The sequence below is a fragment of the Coturnix japonica genome, chromosome 2 (genome assembly GCF_001577835.2).
Source record: "Coturnix japonica isolate 7356 chromosome 2, Coturnix japonica 2.1, whole genome shotgun sequence".
Taxonomy (NCBI): domain Eukaryota; kingdom Metazoa; phylum Chordata; class Aves; order Galliformes; family Phasianidae; genus Coturnix; species Coturnix japonica.
The window spans coordinates 5163681-5179517 of NC_029517.1; the positions used below are offsets into that span (position 1 = coordinate 5163681).

The window sequence follows — 15837 nt, forward strand, 5'->3', positions numbered from 1 at the left end:
CCCTTTCTGAAAATATATTTCTCCTAATGTCCAACCTGAACCTCCCCTGACACAACTTTAGGCCATCACCTCGCATCCTATCACTGCTACGCAGCAGCAGAGGCTGACCTCATCCCACCACAACCTCCCTTCAAAGTGTTGTAGAGAGCACCAAGATATCCCCTGAGCCTCCTTTTCTCCAGACTGAACAACCCCATCTCCCTCATCAAACTTCTGCTCCAGACCCCTCAGTTTATCAACTTCTGCAACTTTTACTGCGCAGTTATTATGCTGAGATAAAAATAATGCTCCTAAAGCACGTTGGGTTTTGAGGTGTTGGATTCTGGCAGGCCTGAGAGATGCAGTGCTGATGGAGTGCCACCTAATCATGATTCTACTCTAGTGTGTCTCCAGGTGTGTACTGCTATTAGCAGGATGTTTTACACATACTTCTACAACTCAGCCCTGAAATGTGACAGTCAAAACACTTGTCACTCCAGCACCTAGAAGCACAGCAACTTTGACTTCTTCCATTTATTTATTTATTTATTTGTAGATCTCACTTTCCTGATGTCCAGGCTTCCTATGAGCAACACCACGTGCACAGAGCACACAAGGCCACCTTCCTGGAATCATAAAGGCTGGAAAATACTGCTAAAATCATCCAGCCCAACCACCAACTCTTCACCACTACACCCATGCAGCAATTGGACAGAAAGAGATGATGGGAAATGGTGTTTCACTGGAGGTATATAATGAGGGAAGGATCAGCACGATAGAAAAGTGATATAAAAGAAGGGAAGAAGATTGCTCATCTATATCAGAAGGTCACAGGTTTGCAGGGAAAAGTTTCACCAGGGAGGGATCTCCAGGAAGAGATCCTTCCTCAGTAGCAGTCAGCCCTGAAAAGAGGTCTAAGAGAGGTGCAGCCAAGGCTCCACCCTTTCCAGTGACACAGGTGAATTGCCTTCACCTGTGCTCTCAGGGCTGACCCAGTCCTTTCCCAGGTGCTCAATCATTCAGGCCACAAATCAACAGTTCCCATTCAGCCTGCTGCCCCACATATCTTAGTGCTGCATCCACCTTCTCACTGGGTGCCCAGCATCAAACCTCCCTGCTGTCCCCTTAGGTCTCAATCAGTTAAAACAAGGATACTGGTTCCTTCTCACCCACAACACTTCTGTGGGGAACCCAGCCCCGGCAAGCCCCAGCACTGTCACCAGCTGCCACCCATCCATCCACAGAACGAATCACAGAACCATAGAATGGCCCAGGTTGAAAAGGACTTCAATGCTCATCTGGATTCAACCCCCTGCTATGTGCAGGGTCACCAACCAGCAGCCCAGGCTGCCCAGTGCCACATCCAGCCTGGCCTTGAATGCCTCCAGGAATGGGGCATCCACAGCCTCCTTGGACAACCTGCTCCATGGCACTGCACTGGTCCCTGCTGGCATGGGGAGTGCCGGGGAGTGGAAGATAGTAGGGGGAGAAAGGACAAATAAATAAAAAGAAGGAAAAAAAAGTATTAAAAAACAAACAAACAAAACCCCACAAATCAGGCTGGTCAGTTTCTTTCTTTCTTCTCCAGCATCTATTCAGAGGCAGCAGGGGAGGTCTACAACTGTTGCGTCACGCCAAGCACAAAAAAACCTGACAAGCGTGTTTGAGCTGATGGAGAGCAGACTGGACAGGAGGTTGGTGACAGCTTTAACACAGGGAGCAGGAGCTCACTGCTTTAATTGGCCAAGGATGGGCTGCTCAGAGCCACGAGAAATGGCAGAAATTTCAGTGTGTAAATACTTCATCTCCTTCTGGTCCATGGATCTGGAATCTGTGATCAGCACTGAGGGCAGAGCGCAGAAGATGCTCTGAAATGGGGAAGGAGGGGGAGGAGGAGGGGGGATTGCGCTGTATGAATAACACCCCTGAAAATAATGCCTACTCGCATCTTTACCGCAGCATTTTCTTCTCCACGGAGCTGTGACAATGGTTATCTCTGTGGTATAATTATCTGGATTTGATGACAGATTAAAAAAAAATATATAGATCCCAACACCTGTTCAAGAGTTTTGTGTTTTTAAAGGCCATCGCCATTAACCTTGGGCCACGCACTTCATTGTGTTTAATTAGCAAGCTAATGAAGCCAGTTTTATTCCCTTTCTCAAGCACAAGAGGATAAGTACAAGACAGTGAAAGAGCAGGGCAGATCCATTTGCAGCACAGTTCATTGCTGCACGGCATTACTTAAACTTGCACCAAAATAAAAGTAATGTAATGGCTCGGAAAAGCGCCTTAGCAATGCATTCTGCAAGACAAATCCTTTTACACCTTCTGTATTTTCTACAGCTCCGAGATTCAAACACGATTTGGGAACATTTGGGCTGCAGAAAATTTGCAAACAAAGGGCTAAAAATGAACATAATGTTTTCCTCAATGAATCCTCAGTATTCCAAAAAAAAAAAAAAAAAAAAAAAATTAAGCGTAACAGATTTCTTTCCTTTATGTTTTTGTGGGTTTTTTGACTTATTTCTTTATTTAGATCAAAGAAGAGCGGGCTGCGCTGGCTTTGTCATGGGCAGCCAAGGGAGCACCAACAATGGAGGTCAAAGTGGATTTCGAAAAGCCCACCACTTTTGCACAGCCCTATATACACACACATACACACACACACACAAAGCCTGGCTGTGCAACCCAACAACATGCTCCAACCTGGGGCACAGCGACTCGGTGCCTTTCTTCTTAATTTAGGAAAGGGAAAACCGGACAACGAGGATCGTGTCAATAAATGCTGGTCGATAGCACAAGAAATGCAGAAAGGGCTTTAAAAGAGAGGGAGGGGTTTAGGGAATTGCTCCAGCTCTGATTGAGTGATCCGAGGGGATCCTTCCAAACAAACTGAATTGCGATCGTTTTCGGGGCTTTCTTTATCATATTTTTGGGGGCTGGTCAGTGTAGGTATGCTCCATCACATTATCCTTTTTATAACCTGATCTATTTAGGAACCTTTAGGGGTTAGTTATTATTTTTTGCCATCAACCACTTTTCTCCTCCAACTCCGATCTCCTCACAGCCATAGGAACGTGCTGAAAAAACCAACCCCAACCCAACCAACCAACCCAACCCACCCCAAACAACAACAAACCAGCCAACCCGGAAGCCATCCCTTGTATCGAACCACACCAGATGAAAGGATTCCGAGACCTACAGAAAGAAAACACATCGTCCATCCACCTCTTTGCTGCACGTAATAGAATCCTGCAGCCGGGAGAGCGCCTTCCCGGTACCTGCTACGTAAATACCCTCACCCCCATTCCATGCACATGGAAACAAAGCTGCACACAAGTGTCCCAGCGATGCGATAAAACCCCGAGCTGCCTTCGCTACCCGCTAATAAATTAACGTGATCTTTCATTTTTTAACCCCCTCCTTTCGCCTTTCCCACCCTCCTTCCAGGTTTCGGCGCGCCTTAAGAAATAAAGCCATAACGACGCTGATAATGACAATTAAGCGGCGTGGCACCGCTCGCCGTGCCACAGTCAGGCGGTGGCAGCGCATATTTAATGGGCACTCGGAACAAAGGAAGCGGCAGCGGGAGCGCCCCGGGGCCGGCACCGCTCCCCCCGCGGGTGAGAGCCGAACCGGGGGGCGTGGGGTGGGTGAGGGGCACGAGGAACCCCCACCCCCCCTTTCCCTCCCTGCCCCCAAATCCTTCTTTGCTATAGGATGGAGGGGAACTCCCCGCTCCGCGATGGGCACGGCCGCAGCATCGCTGCCTCCCACCCACACGCTGCACCCGCTCAGCCTCAAAGGTGCTCCCCTCACCCCACCCCCCCCCCCAATATACGTATCCCCCTTATATGTGTGTCCCCCCGCCCACCATTACATATTTTATATATATATGCCTCCCCCATCCCTGCTTATGTGACCCCCCTGGGGCTGCAGGGAACGTAACAAGTTACTGCCCAGCACCCAGGTTAATGAGGGGGGTCTGTACAGGGATCAAGGTGGGGTGGCCGGAAGGGGGGGGGGGGGGCACAACAAATAGCCGTTGCCCATGAAGAATATACAGCAGTCATAAACAATAAATAAAATAAGAGGAGGGGGAAACGGGGGGAGGAGAGGGGGTAAAGGGGCTTCAAGCGTGGCCGTGCTTGCAGTTGTTATTAGGATGTGTGGGCGGGGGGGCTTACAGGGTTCTGCCCCTTCCCCCAGAGGGCTACGGGATGCTCTCCTCTCTCCCAGCTGCGTTGCACCCCCCCCCGCCCCCACGGCCGCTTCGGAACTTCACCCCTTGCCCCCCCCCCCCCCCCCCCCCGGCTGAATCTGGGGGCAAAGCGGTTCGATTAAGGCAGAATTAATCCAATGAATTAAAATGAATGAAAACACAACTAACGCTTTTAGTCCCCCCCTCCCCCCCCGCCCCCTCAATGCAACAGAAACCCCTCTTGCATGGATGCTCCCCACCACCACCAACACACACACCCCCTTTTGCCCAACTTTCTCCCAGCAGCGCCGAGCAGCCCCATGGGGCTCGGTTGGTGCAAACAAGCAAAGCCCTGTAGGGCTGAGGGGAAGGGTGGGGGGTCCCCATGTGGTTTCTTTTAGAGGGGAGGGGGTCTTCCCCCAGGGTTAAGCTCCCCGGTAGGAACGGGGCGCACACACACACACGCGCGGCCCCAATACCTGAGCGGAGCCACCCCCGGCTCCCCAACTTCTGTGTGTGTGTACCCCACTCTCCCACCCTTTCCAGCCCTCCCCCACGAGTCAATGCCCATCGCCTCAAAGTTTCCTCGATCTCTCGCCGTGTTTACATCGCCGCTAATTCCCACCGGCAGCGAAGGGAACAAAAAAAAAAAGCGGCGGCAGCACGGCAAGGCTCCGTCCTGCCAGCACAGAGCTCGGGGAAAAAGGGGGGAGGTGAGAGGGGGAAGGGGGCTAAGAAAACAACCATATCAAAGCTTTGGGAGGGGGGGAGGAGGGAAGGGGTTCAACCCGACGGGTCTGGGGGTTCCGCTCCGCTTTTAAGGCTGTTCAGAACCTCACCGGCCCATTCAATGGTGAGGTCGGGAAGCCGAGCGTAGAGGTAAACACGGCGGAACGCGCTTACCTGCGCCCAAAGTTGCACAGAGCACGGCCAAAGTCAGCCACGAAGCGCTCATATTCCTTCACTCGGTGTGGTTTTGCGTTTTGGTTTTTGTTTGTTTGTTTCTCTCTGTCTCTCTCTCTCTCCTCGCGTGCCCCTCTTTCCCAAGGGGAAATATAAAACGTATTCAAAATAAAGAGCTGGAAGCAGAGGGGGAAAAGGAGGAGGGAAACGACGCGGTGCTTCTTCTCGAGAAAAAATAAAAATAAAAATATATATACACATATAAAGAAAAATAAAGAAAAATAAATGAGGGGGGAAAAAAAAAATCCTGAAAAATTGGATTTAATTCCTTCGCAGTTGCAAAATGTATCCAGTGGAGAGGAAGAGCCCGACCCGCTCCGCCCGGCCCCGCCGCTCGCTCCGCGCTTTCCAAGAGTTTCTTTTCGCTGCGCTTTTGTGCTGGGAGCGCGGCGTGCACCGCACACCGCCTCCCCCCCACTCCTCCTCCTCCTCCTCCTCCTCCTCCTCCTCCTCTCTTCTCCTCCTCCTCCCAACCCAACCCAGCCCCTCCGGCTCCCCCAGCAGTAAAGGCCGAGCGCACACGCCCCCCTCCGCTCGGCTTTCCGCGCAATTCACGCGCAACGCACAGCCACCCGTTTCTCTTTATTATTATTATTTCCCTCTATATATTCTTTGTGTTTCCCTCCTCCCCCCCCCCCCCCCCCCTCCTTTTTTATTTTCCCTTCCCCCACCCTATAAACCTCCCCCCTGAAGGAGAAACTTTGCGAGGGGATCCGCGTCCAGGCAAGAGCCCGAGGAGGGGGCGCGGGGCGCGGCATCGCGAAGGAGGAGAGAGATTGGGGCGGGGAGTTCAATTAAAAATCAATTAATAAATTGGGAGGGGGGGCAAAAAAATATATATATCGGGGAAGGGGGTTAGAAAAGGTGATTTTTTATTTTTTTTTTTTATTATTAGGAAAAAAAAAAAAAAAACTGAACCGAGTCCAAAATGGCTTCTAAAAAAAAAAAAAGAGAGAGAGAGAGAGAAGCCAAAGCGGAGCCAGCGAGGGGGAAACCCGGATGTTTGATACAAAGAGGGTTGGAGGGGGGCGGAGCGGAGCGGGGGCTCCGCTGTTCTGAATGGGGCGCGGCGCTGCCCGTCAACCCCGCGGAGCTCCGCGCACCGCCCGCGGCTCCTGCAACCGCGCTGCGCCGGGAGGTGCGGGGCTGGGGGTGCGTGGGGAGCCCCTGCGATGTCCTTGTTAGGGCCCTTGTGCTGTTAGCGGGCTTCTCTCCATCGCCAGCGCTGCGGATGCTGAGCTCCGCCCGCGATTTATTGCAATTATAATGAGGATCGTGCGAAAATAGGGAGCCCGGAGGGGTCTTAAGGGGGAAGAGGGGTGGAGAAACTGGATGGTCAGCTTGGGTGCCCGAAGCTCTGGGGAAATGGAAATCGTTCTCTGCAAACTTTAGAAGCGCTTTGCTCCGTGGAGAAATTCGGGTGGTTTGGGTGTTTGGTTTTTTTTCACCTTTGGGAAACAACTTCACCTTAGAGAGAGGTTGTAACCTCTGGGAAGGTGGTTTTTGTGTATGTATAACAGCCATGGAATGTGCTCTGTGCTGTGAGCAGGATCCCATGTGGAGCTGCTGGGAACTGATGGCCGATATCCTTCATGCTGCCATGCCTCGGAAAGGGAGGGCACCCACAGAACCTTACATACATGGCATGGGGAGGTCATGGGGACTTTGCAGCCAGTACAGCTGCAGGAAAGCATCCAAAATAATACAAATATGGAGCAAAATGCACTGAAACCAAAGCCCACGGGGAGTCAGGAGAAAGCAAGGTGTGTCGTGGCACCTGGGTAAGTTAAAGCGCGGCTGGGAAATGAGATGGAGATGTGTTTGTGAGAGGTCAGAGCTGGGGGTTGATCCCTGCTCCTTGCATTGACGCAGTGTGCTCATGGAGGCAGTGGGGTCACTGACCATGGAGGACCTCAAGAACCATGGAGATGTGGCCCTGGGGGACATAGTGGGCATGGTGGGATGGGTTGGTGGTTGGACCAGATGATCTTAGAGGTCTTTCGGTCCTTAATGGTTCTGTCATTCTGTGATTCTGTGACTGCACACAAGTGCAGTGGGGCTGGACATGGGGGCAATGGAGAGAGAAGGGCTCCTGGCTGAAGCTCAGGGAGTGTCACAGCTTCAAGAGAAGAAAAAACATGAGCCAACATCTCCTACTGGGCCACTTGTTTCATTGGAGGATAAACTCTGAAGCAGCTGAAGAACAGAGAAATGGGTGAGACAGTAAAATATAAACATGCTGACACCCATCAGCGTCCATCCTTCGTCTTCAGCTCTGACCAAGAGCAATGCAGCCCTCCAATCAGGCTCCCCAAGCGCTCCCTACCAGCACTGCTCCTGTTCTCAATCACAGCACCATAATGGAGCCCCTTTCCCAGCACCTCATATAGCCCCCAAGGTGAGTTTTGCCCCCTTGTAAGCAGTCCCCCTGATTGTCCTTTATCCCCTGAGCACCTGGGCGGCAGCCCGCCTTGCTTACATTGTTTCACAGGGGGGTGTTAACCCACCTGAAATGCTAAAATGTTGTCACCTCTTGCAACGTGAAAGGGTATGGCGGGTGGGAATGTTACAGCCTGGGCACGTGGACACTTGAAAACTTGCACCAACCATCCGGAATATTGGCAATGGGGCTGCAGGGGTTTAGCGATTAGGGTTAAGGTTAGGTGCCATCATCGCACGTCGCGGTCTGAAAGCCCTCTGAAAGCCATCTATCCAGGATGGTTTTGTGCTGCTCACAGTCATATGACACTCAATCTTTGTCGTGTGACGGGTTGGAACAAGTGGGCTCCGTGCATCCCAATATCTTGCATGGGAGGTGCTGGTGATGAAGGTACTGGGATCACTTAAGCCGGCACAGAGCTGCGCTGCTTGCGTGTCATTTATCTTCAAATCCTATTGTAGCGCTGGTGAGATGTAATTTCTGCAGTGAATGGCAATGTATGCTGACAGGGGTGTTATAAACATGGAAAATACAGAGGGAAGGGACCCAGCGTTTCCTTTACCTCCTCCTGTATACGCTGATGTGGATTTATTTTGCATGTTGCAGGGCAATGATGCAACCGCTCTGATCGCTCTGCAGCCTTGTGAAGCAAAACCCACATTGCCTGCAACAAGTGAGGAGCACAGACTGAGGGACCCGAGGCAGCAAAATGGTGTTCTGGCTGCATTCCCTATACTGGTTCCTAAAACACTGCTGTGGGTAGGATAGGAGGCACGCACCATTCTGGGTAAGAGAAACAGAAATGTGTACATGAGTACGTGTGTATGACTTTATGTGAGTAACCCTGAGCAAATAAATTCTCACTTTCCCTGTCGTGTCATCATTAAGTCCTTCCCAGTAATGCATTCTATGGAGCAAGGTCTTAATAACGCATAGGTTGCTCCAAAAGTAATGCCTCTTATTTATTCCCATGGAAACTACAGCTGACATAAAGAGCGCAATAATATTATTTGATAGTGCAAATCCTCAGCTACAAAACACCATTTTTTCAGCATAGGCACCATTGTTAGCCGTGCATTTTGACCAGCCATGAACAAGTCTGCATGCCACGCTTGTGCAAATCTGCACCCACTGTTTCACAGCTGCTATGATGGGGTTATTGCAGGGAGTCTAACTTTCACTGTGCTCACATCTACCATTGGGTCTCCATAACCATTCAGCAAGCATTGATAAATGTCAATGGCTGCCATTTTTTCTGCATGGAGGACCTGAATTCCACACCTCTGTTTCACAGACGCTCCTATATCAGACACCATTCTGTCCAGCTGCCCCTCTGCTGCCATCTGTGACATGGAAACAAAATGTAATGGAATATGGTTGGGAAGGTTCAACCTCTTTTGCCATCCTACCAACATTCACCTCTGACATCGTGGGCCAACACCACAAAATAGGAGGCATTACTTTCGGTGCAGCCCTTGTATAACAGCGTCCTAAGTTGTCAGTCAGGAGCTACAATTAACTTCACTGGAATTTCTATATTTGCAGCAGCTCTAAATGAGAGCCAGGACCTCCAGACGCTGCTGTGCACCGTCCCTGCTGCTGTCTGAATAAGCTTGTGGGTTTTGCACTAAAAAAGCCAACCCCCCGTGCTGATAAATCTGCCCTTTGCAGTCTGGCTTCAGCAAGGCCAGTAAAAATAGTGAGGGATGGGGCAGACACACTGCTGCTTTCAGGGCTTTTCTTAGCTCTGGGATACAGAGCGAGGCATCAGGTGCTGACAGTTCAGGGGGGGGGTACAGCATGCAAAGGGGTCTGCTCCTGAGATATTGCCCTTAGACCCATAGTTTTGGGAACTGCCATATTTTGCTATTTTCTTTGGGGTTTTTCTTTTGGTTGTATTTTAAATAGCAGCAGGCAGCATCAGTGCCACACGACAAAGCCTCCCAAAAAAAGCAGAGTCCCAGCCTTAATCCACACCCCAACCCTGCCAGCAACCAGGAACCAGAGCATGTCCATGCTCAGCATGGAGATTTCTGTGCTCAGACAAGGAGGATTATGGGCATCATATGACTGACTGCAATGACGGTGTGTGCCTAATTGGTGAAGGGCTGTGTTTTCTATCTTTAACACAGGACTAAAAGCCAGCAGGCTGCCTCATGCACAGGGTTCCTTTCAGGTGTTTTCTCCGCTGTACTTTACCCAGAGAGCTGTGGATGCCCCATCCCTGGAGGTGCTCAAGGTCAGGTTGGATGGGGCTTTGGATAACCTAGTCTGGTACGAGAAGTCTGCCAATGGAAGGGTTGGAACTGAATCGGTCCCTTCCAATTCAATCCTTTCTATGATTCTGTGATTCTGTGATGATGCTGACACAGCTGAGCTGGAGGGCAAGGCATGAAGCATCTCCAGGGCTCAGTGCATGCTTGGATCAGGTCAGGGCAGCATTAAATGCTGCACTCCTTTGAATGCCTGCCAGCAGATCCCATGGGGTTTTGCAGTTTCTGAAGCCCAGGAGTGCATCCTTCCTTCAATCAGAACACATTTGGTTGCTAGTCCTGCCATCCACTTCAGTTACCATTTACTCTGTATAGAATGGTGTGTGTTGGAAGGGACCTCAAAGCCCGTCCAGTTCCACCTCTGCTGTGAGCACCTCCAGAGATGGGTGCTGCCTGTGCCAGCACCTCACCACTCTCTGAATAAAGAATTACTACCATCTAAACTAAATCGGCCTTCTTTTAAGAACATTCCCCCTTGTCCTATCACTGTCAGACCTTAGATTTGCTCACATTGTCTTTGTCTGTTGTTATTTGACCTGAAAATACAGCTACTCTACAGTGTGTATGGTGACTACAGCAACACAGAGCCAAACACTCATCTCTCCAGCTCCCTCGCCTTCCTCTTTCCCTTGATGTTCAGCTGGCAGAATAGCATCATCCTTCAAATTCCAAGTTTTATTTAAAAAGCCGGACTTGGCCTTTTTAAACCATCAACAATTGAACAGTGAGAAGGTTCATATGGAATCATCGTGCCACTGAAATTCTCCACGCCAGCAGGGATATTTCAACCAACCCCATCCCTCCTGCTGCCATCCAACCTCTCTGCAGCCAGCTGGACCACACTGCAGCTTTGGCTTTCAGCTCTTACCTTGTGCTTTCTGACACACTTGAAGCACACGTAGAAGGACCAATAAAACATTTCCCAGAGCATCTTGTCCCAGATTGTTGGCCTTTGTCCTGAATTTCAGTGGTAAGAGTATAAGAATGCCCAGTGGGGCCAAATGCATCCTAGATTGCACTCCTGAAGGCTTGAATCAGGAAAAATACTCTCCCAGAGAAGGTAAATAATGATGTTTTTGTGGCAAATACTCTACTGCCGTTAGCAGGAGATGATAAGCATTCAAGACCACAGTATATATAGAGCAAGGCAGATGCAACACTGCTCTTTTATGTTGTACTGAGTAATGAACTGGGTGTCACTGGTGCAGTCATTTTTCTTTTGTTTGTTTTGGGTCCAGGCTTTTCTTTTACACCATGGATGATAGTCTTTGCCTCCTGAGAGCTAAATTGTCTGGAGGAGACCCATCTCCAGATGGTGAGGTGCGAATGGAGAGGTGGCAATGAAAGGGATCTTCAGGTGTCACCCTGTCCATCCTCCTCCCTTTGGTAGTGTGTATCGGACCTCTCTTTAGTCTCACTCAGCCAAAGGAGGCCAATTCATCTGTCCTCTCTCTGTTCAGCCCTCCTGGTTACACTGCCAGACCTTGGAATGCTGCAGGGCACCCTTATGGGCTCATCCAAACAAGTTTCACAGGCACCCACCTTGGTCTTATTGGTTCGCCCTCCTATTACCTGCTTTGCACTCTGGTTCCTTATATGGTGGGTATGAGTAGTGCCTCTCTCTCAATGGGAAGAGAAGTAATTGCTTTAAGTTGTGCCAGGGGAGGTTTGAGTTGGATGTTAGGAAGAACTTCTCTGAAAGAGAGGTGAGGTGTTGGAACAAATTGCCCAGGGAGGTGGCGGAGTCACTGTCCTTGAAGGTGTTCAAGAACTGTGAAGCTGTGGCACTGAGGGATGTGGTCAGTGGATATGGTGGGGTTGGGTCAGGGGTTGGACTTGGTGAACTTTGTGGTCTTTTCGACCTTCATGATTCTATGATTTTCCCCATGGATTTCAGAAGGACCAAACAGAAGTTGTTTTGCAGTCAGTCTACAGGTTTTATCTACTTGTAGGTGTCTTGGTGTACAATAAATTGGGATTTTGTTCTTCAGAAAGAATGTTACACTTCTTTTCTCAGCTTTGCTAGCCCCATATCCCCCCAGCTTCTCTTGCTTACAAAGGCCTCCAATCTCATTCCTTGGTTTTGTCACCAAATGTCACTCAATTGTGTTGAGAAACAGGAACAGGCAGCAGGGAAGTTACCACTAATCCAGCAAGTGACCAATGTTTCCCAGTTGTATCCTGACTGTACTGAGGGATAGTGCACAGACACTTAATTATTCTCCTGTCAGAGATTAAATAGATTGCAACTACTAACACCAGATCTGAATATAAATCAATAATAAGGGACAGAGGAGAAAGATATAAGAATTATGCCAGTGGTGGAACAGGACAAGGACAAGGAGGGTGAAGGACATGTGGCAGAAGTACAGTATGGGATTGTTCTGGTGGCCTGGGTTCCTGCTCAAGGTTCTCCAGGATCTCTTATAGGCTTTGCTTTACTTATCTCTTAAGTCCTGATCAGAATGGGAACAATGGGCTTTATCCACAGAAGTAATTAAAATGTTGCACTCCTTGGCAGGGGAGTTAAAATCAATTTCTCCAATACAAGATGAGGAGCAATTGGCCGGGCTGCTGCCAGGCAGAAAGGATCCGTAATGTTTACGAGTTCTGTGGGAATCCAGCTCTGCCAAAATGTCACAGTGGTGCTGGGATGCCTGTGCAGAGAGGAACCCTGCAGGAGGCACAGGACAGTCTCTCCATTCAGCTTGGCAATAGTAGGACCTTGGCTCAAGAACAATTTCCACACCTCGGGAAAAATATGGCTCAGCTGGGAAAAGCCCAGAGAGGTGCAAAGAGAAAGATTGGAGGTGTAGAAAATCTGGTTTTGAGGAAAGGCTGACAGGGAGAGAAGTGTGTGGTCTGAGGAGGGGAACAAGGGGAGACGAAGCAAGCTGCCAAACACATGTGAGGCAAATGCAAAGAGGAGTGGTACAATGTGTCCTTAAGAGGGGAGATTTAGATTGGATATAAGGAAAACTGGATATGAGGGTAGTGAATCACTGGCATGGGTTGCCCAGAGAAGGTGGTGGGTGCCCTGTCCCTGGACACACCCAAGGTCAGGCTGGATGGGGCTCTGAGCACCTGATTGAGCTGTGGGTGTCCCTGTTCATTGCAGGGGTTTTGGATTAGATGGCTTTTAAGAGTCCCTTCCAACTCAAACCATTCTATGATTCTATGACCTTCCACAAGTAGGGTGAGTAAAGGGCTTATTCTTCAACAGACAACATCAGGAGAAACTTCCCAGTGCTATGAATAGTTTATCACAGGAACCCATCGCTATTTTCACTGCAGAAAGCTTTAGTCAAAGGGCTTGCAGGATGGTTTGTGTGCCATTGGTACCAGGGGCCTCCTGGAGAGCTTTGTCAGATTTCCTTGTTTTGTTTCTTACAGTTGCAAATGGAATCATTAGAATTCACTGCTTGAGTGTTTGTGAAGACCTGCAATGAAGGAGATTGCAAGAGCAGTGCTGTGCATACTTAGCCTATGTGCAGCTCCTATGGTTGGTGGTACAGACACAGGCTGGCAAATACGTGTGCCGTAACCACAGAAATTGGTTATTCTACAGCATTACAAATCCAACCTATCTCTGACAAGCAAACACTGCACAAAAGCAGAGCTTTTCTGTGTGAAATGCTGCAAAAAAAAAAATATATCAGTTATGTTTAGTGTTACAGTGGCACAAAGAAAATCTCATTAGAACACACTGACAATGATCTGCTATAAAAGGAACAGAAGCAATTTGTAAGCTCTATGAAAAATGCATCTCTGTTCTGCCCCATTCTCACAGTCTGCTGCTACTCTAGGACAGATTTCTAGAGAGTCGGATCTGTGCCTTGTGCCTTCTTGATTTGTTAGCTCTTAAATACCACGTTTTATTTGCTTGGAGACTTGAACAATAAATAGCAAACACTCTTGTCCCTATTTTAAACACACGGTAACTGCAGTACGGAGAAATGAAATGACTTGTTCAGGGTCACAGAGCAATTCTGTGACAGGGCTAAGACCAGAACCCACCTCCCTCATTCCCAAACCCATATTCCAGCCTTCAGCTCTTCACAGACACTGGATTTTAATCACCTTCCAGGGAAGTTGTTGGCCTCTTCCAGTTGACTTGTGTGGGAGCAGTGCCAGGTATCAAATGAAGCCACTGGGATGCAAAAGGAGCCAATATTAGATGCTAGGAGAGAAGTGATGGAAGGGAAAAAAACACACACAGATTTTACAGAAAAAGAGGATTAAGTTCTAGTGTCAATTCCATAACATCATTCCCTCTTTAATTTGTGCCTGGTCAAAATTAAAAAATAAAAGAAAGAAAAAGAAAAAAAAAAAAGAAAAAAAAAAGATTGCTAATATTAATAGATGAAATGAATCTTGAATTTTATAATAATGGAGGAAATGAAAGGATGAAAATGATACTGTGTTGTTAACTGAGATTTTAATAATGATTCTGTCCTCAGTTGGTGCATTTGTTCCACAGAAAGTAAATCATTAATGAAGAGAGACTGAAAAACAGTGTTATGGTGATAGATTTTGAAAGAAGAGTTGAATTTTGCTGAACTCCTAGAAGGTCTGTAATATACCTACAGCTCCGAAAGGGAAAGACAAACATCACAATAGCAGCTCCCATAGGTGGGTTTTGACACAGTGACTTGCAGTGCCGAGGGTAACATGGAGTTCCTGTGGCTTCTCTCCAAGAGAGCAGAGGTGGATGAAAGAGTTAGGTTAGAGAAGTCATTTTGGTTGGAGAAAGGAAGGTCTGAAATACTTAGCAGAAAATCAGAAACAGAAGGAGCCCACCAAACTGGACTCTTCCCATTCATTTTGCTGGCTTTTTTGAGGTCTTCTTTCCACCGTGTCTTCCACAGAGAATGGATGGTCTCTCACCATTCTTGAACCTGTAAGGCCATTTGATTTCCTGGGTGAAGAGAGAACCTGCCAAGGTCACCTCATCCAATGGGAGCTCTTGATCTTCCCACTGCTATCTTCAGCCACTCCAAGGATTCCCAAAACCAGGGCCCCTTGGAGCAGCAGCTTATTTCATACCTTAGCTTGAAATGTCAAGTAGGGGGAGGATTGAATTCTCAGAACAGTGGAGAAAACCATGTTGGTAGCTGGGATTTGGGGCCTGAGAAAAAGCAAGTGTAGAATGTACATGCCTCTGTGTGCATGATGGAGATGGGGTTAAAGACAGAACTCCTCTGATTCCTTAATCAACAAAGCACCCCAAGGCTGAATGCAGAAATTTGCAAATTAAACAATCTTTTTTTTTGTATTTAAATTATCAAATCAATAAAGAGACGCAAACATTAAACAACATTATATGAGAGCCTGGAGTGTCACCACAAAAATTAAGACTGTGTAATTAAAAGTACAATGCAATTTATTTTTATATCGCTCCTCATTCAAATCAACAAATGTTATTACTTACCCAAAAATGTAAAGCAGTCTGCAAACTAATTTAAAAGATAAAGACAAAGTGACTATTGAAGAACCTATGCTTCTTGGTCCCTTAGATCTGGCAGCTGTCATGATTTAATATTTTAACTACTGTAATAGGTTATAGTGCTGAAGAAAAGTGCATTAATTACTATGGGAAACCTAAAAAAAAATATGAAAATTAAAACAAAAATCTAATTAAGAAGAGTGAAGTCATTTTTATTGACTGGGAAAAATAAGGCTATGTAAAGGGAAATGAAGGATGAAAAAAATGAAAACACAAATGCTAATAGATGTGGCCAGTGCAGGATAGAAAACATAACTCTGCAGTTGCTGGGGGGGTGGATTTGAATCTGGAGAGAGGCCGTGGTTTGCCATAGCCAAAGGACTCCTCCAGTATCTCACCCACTGGAAGCATCTTCTAATTACATGCAGCACAGGCACTGGTGTTTGTTCCAAATTCTTCTCATTGTATCCATGCAGATCCAACCCCACTGGCTGTTTCTGAAACAGCAGCCAAGAGCATGAGATTGCACTGC

At 48.1% G+C, this 15837-nt stretch overlaps 1 protein-coding gene and 1 long non-coding RNA gene across 4 annotated transcripts in view; one reads left to right on the plus strand and one right to left on the minus strand.

Moving 5' to 3' along the window:
* Positions 1 to 5565, minus strand: part of ACVR2B (activin A receptor type 2B) — an 85401-nt gene extending 79836 nt beyond the window's left edge. Inside the window, exon 1 of the mRNA XM_015853039.2 lies at positions 5087 to 5565. Within this exon, the coding sequence (XP_015708525.1) occupies positions 5087 to 5138 (52 nt within the window). The 5' untranslated portion in view covers positions 5139 to 5565. The remainder of the gene's footprint in view (positions 1 to 5086) is intronic.
* A 527-nt stretch (positions 5566 to 6092) lies between these two features.
* On the plus strand, positions 6093 to 11587 carry LOC107308866. 3 transcript variants are annotated; one of them, XR_004306363.1, is made up of 3 exons: positions 6097 to 7544; positions 8193 to 8373; positions 10353 to 11587. It is a non-coding gene; the product is annotated as an uncharacterized LOC107308866 (long non-coding RNA). The 3 variants fall into 3 exon arrangements; XR_001552955.2 differs by having other exon boundaries at positions 6101 to 7544; positions 10408 to 11587; XR_004306362.1 differs by lacking the exon at positions 10353 to 11587 and having other exon boundaries at positions 6093 to 7544; positions 8193 to 8473.
* The last annotated feature ends 4250 nt before the right edge of the window (positions 11588 to 15837 follow it).